At 66.1% G+C, this 8,290-nt stretch overlaps 1 protein-coding gene across 1 annotated transcript in view; it reads right to left on the reverse strand.

Annotated features, from left to right (window-relative positions):
• The window catches only part of IGHMBP2 (immunoglobulin mu DNA binding protein 2), a 24,688-nt gene that overhangs the window by 3,390 nt on the left and 13,008 nt on the right, over positions 1-8,290 (reverse strand). Inside the window, 8 exon segments of the mRNA XM_077766564.1 lie at positions 198-235; positions 238-366; positions 2,556-3,131; positions 3,642-3,765; positions 4,626-4,720; positions 5,187-5,305; positions 5,608-5,790; positions 7,573-7,747. Of these exon segments, the coding sequence (XP_077622690.1) occupies positions 198-235; positions 238-366; positions 2,556-3,131; positions 3,642-3,765; positions 4,626-4,720; positions 5,187-5,305; positions 5,608-5,790; positions 7,573-7,747 (1,439 nt within the window).

The following is an 8,290-nucleotide window of genomic DNA, read 5'->3' on the forward strand; positions in this document are numbered from 1 at the left end:
CCAAACTCGCTTCAACACGATCCTCTGTGTCCAGAACTCCCAGCAGCTGGGGTGTAACGGGACGCGTCAGAAACCGAGCCCGGGCCACGTCCGCCTCAGAGCTCGTGACCAGCTGCCCTTCCTGCTGGGGGCACCTCCGCCGGGGAGCCCTGGAGACACAGCCCCACCCCACCCCCAAACCCCCCGTCCCCACACACCTCCGGCAGGTGGTGGCTGAGGCAGAAGCGGCGGCCGCGNGGCAGAGCTGGCCCAGGGTCACGACGCTCGCGGTGCACTTGGCCAGGCCGCACGTGTTATCGGCCTTCACGGCGGCCGAGACCAGGGCGTCGAAGTCGTCCTCGCTGGGCAAGTCGACGGCCGCACGCCCTGGGGGGAGAGAACCGTCACTCACGTGGGGAAGGACACGGAAGTCGGTCGAGAGCTCCCCCGCGGGACCACGCCCGCCCCACAGAGCCACCCGGCTTCCTGCCTTCGGGTTCCATGAGCAGGCGGCGACCTCCGTCAAGCCTGGTGGCGTCCAGCCCGGAGCAGCCCTTCTTCAGTGAGCGCGTAACTAAGCGTCACTGCCAGGAGGGAGGGCGCCGGGCAGACAGGCAGCGCCTCTGAAAAGCACGTCTCCCTACTCAAGGCCACGTTTAACCACAAGGACGCTTCTCAGACGTCGACTGTACAAACAAGAGCAAACGGGAGCTGCGCCCCGGGATGGGCAGCCGAACCACGGCACACTCACGGGCCCCAGCGTCAGGGCCCGGAAGGTTCTTGACCAGACACGCCCCCAAGTCCTTTCAAGTTCCAGGACGACGCTGACAAGTGGGGAGGGGACATGAGATGGCGTGTACCTGCAGCTCCGTGGGGCTCACGCGCACACCGCATGCACGCACGCACGCACGCAGACACGCGGGGAACACGGGCTGTCGTCGGTTCTGGGGGTGACGGGCACAGACAAGGTGAGCTGGCGTGCCGCTTCCCCGAGCCGACTCCTTACAAGGGGCGTGCCGTGGGGCTGGGTGCCCAGGTCAGGTCAGCCTCGGAGGGGACACTTGGAGGGGACACGGGGGCAGCTGTGACGCCACCCGGGCCTCCCAAGCCCCCGCCGCAGCCCTTCCCTGGAAAGGCAGGGTCACCTGCAAGGGGGACGTGCCCCTACCCCGTCTCCCAAGACGGGCTGGGGGCCCTGGGGGCAGGCGTGCTGACAGCCCCAGAGCAGCATCAGGGGACCCTGGAGGAGGCACCTCGGGGAACGGCCGCGCCACAGGGCCCAGGCAGACGGCGCCGGCACCAGGCGGAAAACAAGATCTCGTGAACGTAGCACCGACCGCTTCCCCTACAGGCCTGCGCACCTGTCATTCCCCAGCACCACCCCCCCACGAGGGACAGGCAGCCCTTCAGCACTCAGCAGCACCCTTCCCCGCGGGGTGTGTCCAGCCACGGCCCCAAGACCCGCTCAGACTGGCCTCGGCTTCTCAGCTGCTGGGACCTCAACACGGACTCTGGGGACCGACCGGATGGGTCATGCTCTGACCCTGAGCAAGGGCGGAATCAGAAGGTGGCTGCTCGAGGGGCGCCTGGGTGGCTTAGTCGGTTAAGCGTCCGACTTTCGCTTAGGTCATGATCTCGCGGTTCGTGGGTTCGAGCCCCGCGTCGGGCTCTGTGCTGACTGCCAGCTCCGAGCCTGGAGCCTGTTTCAGTCTATGACTCCCTCTCTCTCTGACCCTCCCCTGCTCACGCTGTCTCTCTCTCTCTCCTAGAAATAAATAAAACATTAAAAAAAAAAAAAATTTTTTAAAAAAAGAAGGTGGCTGCTCGAGAAAACACTGCAAGACTAAGCGGGGCTAGTGGCCCCTAAACAGGGCGAAGCCTCCCCAGGATGCTCCGTCCCCCAGGGACGCACCACACACCTCCCCCCAGGCCCGCCAGCCATCCTGTCCTGGCGCCTGCTCTGCCCGGCACCCGGCACCTTCTCGGTGCGGTTTAGAAGGGCATCTGACTTTCCTCCTCTGCCGGAACACACATGCCTGGGCACAGGGCCGCTTCGCTCCCAGGGCTTCAGTGAAAACTGAGGACGCGAGGGGCTCCGTGGTCCTGCACGGACGACACGGGCTGGGTCTCCCAGGAATCCACGCTGCGCCCGCCGGGGCCTCAAGCCGGGGCCCCTCCACCGCGGTGCGGGACGGGGGCCGTGCAGGATGCACACGGCCCCTCCTGGGACCCGGGAGGCAAGACGGCGGACGTGCGAGCTCGGCTGCGAGTGGAACAAGGCCCTGCCCGCACGCAGGCGTGTGACTGCCCGCGGGCTCCTGTGTGCCTCCCCCCCCCCGTACGTGCCCGGCCCTGCCTGAGGAGCTGGGGACGCAGAGGTCACAGGGACCAGCCGCGCTCAGGGAGCTCGCGTGTAGTGACTGGTTAAACACGAGGCACGAGACGTGGAATCGGGGCAGTGGCACCGAGAGAGTCACGATTCTTTCTGACGGTGGCGGCACCGGGGGGTCAAATGGGGCAAACACCCGCGTTAAGGGGACACCGAGCTTGTGTTCTCAACAGGTAAACCCGCTCACCGTTTGCTTCTTTTTTCTTTTTCTTCTCCGAGACCCTGTGCGGCCCTGAGCGCGAGGCCTGCCGCCCCTGCTCCCGCTGCGGCCTCTCCGGGTGCAGGGCCTTCAGGTCTGGGGGNTCCAGCCGAGCCTCCTCGCTCGCCACGAACTCCGCGATCTTGGCCCTGAAGTGGGCCGCGCCGTCTCTGCCGTCCGCCGCCTCCGCGCTGCCTCCGCGGACGCGGGGCCGCGAAGCGGCCTCAGGGCCCACGGGCTCCCTACCAGGTGCCTTCCGCTCCAGCCTGGCCGCCGGGGCCCCGACCCGAGCAGGCTTCCTGGAGGAAGCGGCAGGGCCCCGGGGCTTCGCGTCGGCGTGGCCGTGGCCCTGGGAACCCTCGTGGGAGTAGTTCTCGGGGACGATGTCGTCAAGATACTCGAAGGCCGTGCGCACCTCCCCGTGCTCCATGAAGTGACCCACCAGGGTCTTCAAGAAGGCGTGGTTGTTAACAGTGCGCGAGTCACACACGACCGCCACGTGGCGCCGAGCACGGGTGACGGCCACGTTGATCCGCCGGTCCTCGGCAAGGAAGCCCACTTCACCTAGGAACGACCAGGCGTGGGTGGGAAGGCTCGCCGTAGGGACCAGCCAGCACCCCTCTACCGTGCCATCACGCCTGGGCAGACCTCCTGCTGCCCGACCCCAGCTCGCCAAGCCCAGAGGGTGACTGCGGCCGACACCCCAGAGAGTGAGAGGGACGCCCCGGTAACTTCTCCACCAGCTCGACCAACGCTCCCAGCAGACGGACTTCCCACAGACGGCTGCCGCGCGAACACCAGGCCCCGCGGCCAACTTCACCTCGAGGCCGAAAGCCGGGCTCTGCACTCGGGGGGCCCGCACCTCCCGGGGGGCACGGCAGGCAGCCCAGGGGGGCCCACACCTGCACTCTGCCCGCCTCCACCTCCGTCCCCTCGGCCCAGAACACCACTCCCCACCCACAGCACCCAGCTCACAGGCAGCCCCTGGGACCCTCTGGCCAGGGCCTCACCGTGCCCCACCCCTGCCCGCCCCCCAGACCGTCTACGTCTGTGCTCTCCCTGAGCCCCGCCTACCTTTCCTGTTGGACCTGACGAAGGACAGGACCACGGCCTCCTTCTCTCGGCCTTGGAAGCCATCGACGGACTTGATTTCCAGCTCAGGGTGCCTGTGAGCAAGGCTCTGCCTGAGCAGGTCCACCTGAAACACCAAGCAAGGCCGTGTCCTGGTCGCGGCGCAGGCCAGGGCGGCCCCGACACTCCGCCCGTGAACTCCGCAGAGGGCCTCACGCGGCAGAGCCAAGCCTCCCTGCCTCCTGGGGACAGGCGTCCGTGAGCCCACAAACAGACGTAAACAGCTCAGACGGGAGCGGCGCCCCAGCACGGCCATCGCGCCAGCTCTGCCGTCTCATGACGGCCGCCTGCCTCAGACGCCCTTACAGGTGTGGCGCCCGTGAGCCAGGAAGGGGCGGCAACCCCACCCCCCACGGGCCCACGACACTCTGCTGCGGCTGCGTCTCTCCTGCCAAACAAGGCGGGGGCCGAGGGAGAACACGCGAGCAGAAAAGACAGGAGCGGGTGAGGTCATTCTGCTGCCCCTCCCCCCCCGGCCCCTCCAGACGGGACCCCTGACCTTCCTGCAAGGAGCCGGCCCCCCTGCCCAGAGGTGGGCAAGGGCCCCGCTCTGGCCGCAGCCACCAGCTCAGGGGTGGGGACCTGAGCCGACCTGAGTCAGGCTGGAGACCCAGGGGCAGGTGCCCGGTAAGGACGGCCAGCCTGGGCCACTGGGAAACCGGCCACAGCACAAAGCCACTGGGGACGCGGGCTGACGTCAGGATGGGGCGGGGACGCATCAGGGCAAGTAAAACAGACGGACGGAGGCTCTTGCTAACGTCCCATGAGCCCCGGATCCGGTCATGAGATGCTTGATTCCACCCAGAGTTTCCAGTCAGAAGAGACGATAAATTACCCCCTCCCGTCAGCCACTCCGGGGTGGCCGTGCCCCGTGGACACATGGCCCGTGGACACATGCCCCGTGGACAGAAAGGGGGCCGCCCGTACCTGGAGGTTGTACGGTGTGATGACAGCAATGTCGCTTGCGCGGACGCCAGCATCCACCAGGGCCTGGACGTGCAGGCTCACGAGCCGCACCTCCCCTGCAGGGAGCAAGCGGCCGTCGGCCCAGGTCACCCAGGTCACCACACCAGACACCCTTGTCAGTGTTAGCAGTGCCAGTTTCTTCAGGACCCCGCCCACCCCGCCCAGCGGATCCGGCATCGGCCTGGGGCACTGCCAGGTCGCAGGCCTGCCAGAGGGAGTGAGCGAGGACGTGGCCACGCGGCTGACCCAGAGCTCGCCCCACAGTGCGAGTGCAAGCCGGCAGGCTGGGACCGTGGGGAGCAGACACCCCCCGCCCTCGCTCCCCCTCCCAGGCCAGCTCCTCCCCGAAGCAGAGCTGCCCGCTGAGGAGGGCACGGCACACTCCTGTGTGGCCAGAACCCCCAGCTCGCCAGGAGCCCCCCGAGCTCCCCCGAAGTCCACAGTTACAGGCCCCTGCTTCTTACGGAGAGGACTTCGGGGTCCCTTCAAACCAAGGAGCCGGCCCTGCCCAGGCGGGCTCACCAGGGTTGCCCTTAGACTGGTCGTCCGCCTCCTCGAGCTCGAACAGCCCGCAGCCGGCCGTGTCCACGAGCAGCAGCGGGAGGCCCGTCTCCTCCGTGGCGGCCACTCCCGCGAGGTCCCTGCACAGGCGGACTGATCACGTGAGGCCAGGCAACGACGTGGAGGCGGGGCCTACAGACAGGATGCTCGCTTCCCTTCCCCCGCCCAGCACGGGCCCTTCCCCGGGGGCGGGGGGGGGAGGGGGGGCAGGTACGAGGAGCCCTGAGAGCACCAGCGCCTGAGCACTCACCCAGCTCCCCTCCTGGAAACCAGCCTCGGGGGTGACGTTAAAGCCTTTACGGAGCATGGCTCGGTGACGCGGGGGACACAGGGCACCAGGACAAGGCAGGGCAGGCCGGGAAGGACGCGACCAAGTACTCACCGCAGGAGGTGGCCCGCCACGGACGGGTGGGCCGTGAGCTGCCCCTGGTACAGGGCCTCCGAGGCCCACTGCATGATGGCCCGGTGCATGCGGTACTGCACCGTCAGCGTCCGCACCACGCTCGCGCCCAGCTCCTCCACCAGGCGCTCCATCAGGCTGCGCCCCAGCCCCGCCGCGGCAGCCCTGCGTCAAGAAAGGAACCAGGAAGGGCGCCTGGGTCCCCCGGTCTGGCCGGAAGCCAGCCCTCGTTCTCGGAACCCAAGGCAGCCCGAGTTCCGACCTAAAGTAAAGGATGTGTCGGCTGAACACCGGCCCCAGAGACGCCCCGTCCTGACCCCGGCACCTGTGAAGGCGTGACCCTCCTGTGTGAAGCTAAGGTGAGCCCGATGCAATCACGACGAGGGTCAGGGGCAGAGAAGGCGCCACCGGACAGTAGGGGCCCTGCTGGGGGCTCTGCAGGCGAGCAGGGGCCCCAGTGAGGGATGCGGCCCCTCCGCCAGCTGGAAAAGGCTAAGAAATGAATCCAGCCCTGCGGCTTCCAGAAGGAACGCGTCCAGGCCAACACCTGGGCTCGAACCCACTGAGGGAAGGTTTGGACTTGTGATTTCCAGAACCACGAGATAATAAACCCACACGTGGTAATTTAGCACAGCGGCAACAAGAAGCTGTCACAGGTGAATTTTCTCACATTCCCACGTGCTCAGCCGCAAGCAACCCGTTGCAAACTGTAACCGCAGCCGGTGCGTACCGAGCCCTTCCCGTGTCCTGGGTGCCACTACACACCCTTTATGACTGTGATCTTAACCCCTACAGGACCTGAGGCAGTAGTCACTGCTGCGCTGCCCGCTTCCCAGGAGGAGAGCGCAACACAGAGAGGTTAAGTGAGCAGCCCAGGGTGCCCAGCCAGTGAGCTCTGGGGCCACCGTCTTAACCACAGTGGCATTCCAGCTGTCCCCACCGGGGTGATACTAAACCCAGATGGCTCCCAGTTCTACCTCAGCCCCCCAAGGCCCCCGTGAGCCTGTGAGACCTTGGGGTTAACCTTCTGTGATAAGGACGGCCACCCCGAACCGCATCAAAGAAACGAGTGACGTGGTTATTGGTCCCAACCTCAAGCACGGAAGCACCCAACATGCCGAGGCAGCGTGGAAGGGACCCGTGGGCAGCGGGAACGTGCTGAGGCAGGGTGTTCACGGGAGGCCATGAAGTGGGCTCGTCTGAGAAACTACTGAGTGGAGGGAGGGCACGGCCACCCTGCACCCAGGAAAGACCCGCGCAGACGGGGACAGCAAGGGCGGAGGCGGAAGCAGTGCGGGAGGAGCGGCAAGCTCAGTCACAACGGCAGGGACCGCTGTGTCTCTAGTCACCCCCTGGACCAGGTCCAAGGACGTGGCCACAGGTTAGGCCTTGAAGACTCCGTGCCAGCCCGTGAGCTGCCGAACCGGAGGCCAGTCGGCCTGCCCACAGGGGCACCCCCTCTCGACCCCGCCTGGCAGGACTGGGCACGTCGGCCTCACTGGCCTCGTCAGAGAAACAACGTCCAAGAGGCACAGACCAGCCCGGCGCCAGGCGCTGATGCTACAGAAATGTGTGTGGTGGCTCCAACCCCTGACCCCAGGAGCACACAGCCTGGCCGCCTGACCTTTCAACAAATACGTGCAATAAAACGGGCGCTGGGGCTCGGTTGAGCATCCAACTTTGGCTCAGGTCATGATCTCATGGTTTGTGGGTTCGAGCCCCGTGTCGGGCTCTGTGCTGACAGCTCAGAGCCAGAATCTGCTTCGGATTCTGTGTCTCCCTCTCTCTCTGCCCCTCCCCTGCTCACACTCTCTGTCACACACATTCTCTCTCTCTCTCAAAATAAACACTAAAAATATACAGGCATGAGGGGCCGTCATCAGGGAACGTGTGGAGGAGACAGCCGGAGGGGTGAGGCCAAGGCGCCCCGGGTGGGCAGGGTCTTACTTGGGGGAGACCACGGTGGGCGGCAGCTGCTTGTGGTCTCCGGCCAGGACGCACTTCCTGGCCTTCAGCAGGGGGATCCAGCAGCTGGCTTCGAGGGCCTGGGCGCACTCGTCGATGACCACCAGGTCGAAGTGGCCGTCGGGCAGCAGCTTCAGCGGGCCATCGGGAGACGCGCCTGGTGGACACAGCTGCTCTGTTAGCTCTCGCCCTTCCCCCCACGTCACACTAAAACACGTACACATGTGACTCAGAACATATCTCGATGAATCTCCTGCCGCTGACTTCGGGGGACAGCAGGGAAGGCTTTAGCAGAGGCAGAATTTGGGTAATTAGGAGGTGGGCTCGGATCTCAGATGCGACTTCGCGGGGCAAACAGAAGCACGTCCAGGAGGGCCTCCGAGCTCCCCACCGAGCAGGACGGGAGGGACTGAAGCGGCCAGGAGCTGGCCCCACAGAGCCGGGCCCGTAAGATCTGATCGGGTGCAGAAGGACCGCAGCAGAGCGGGCGGCGTGAGGGCCCCTGGGAACTCCCTCCTCCCGCTGGAGCAACGAGAAGGCTGGCATGACTGTGGAAATCAACTTCTCAGAACCCTCTAGAAATCAGCCAAGGGCCTGCGGTGTCCTAGGCAGTGTTTGTTCAAAAAAAACAAGGGCTCACTGTGGGCAGGAAGAGCAAGCTGTCCGGGGTCCCTCTGGGCCGGGCCCTGCACCCCGGCGC

This window comes from Crocuta crocuta, unplaced genomic scaffold (assembly GCF_008692635.1).
Source record: "Crocuta crocuta isolate KB4526 unplaced genomic scaffold, BGI_CrCroc_1.0 scaffold636, whole genome shotgun sequence".
Classification (NCBI taxonomy): Eukaryota; Metazoa; Chordata; class Mammalia; order Carnivora; family Hyaenidae; genus Crocuta; species Crocuta crocuta.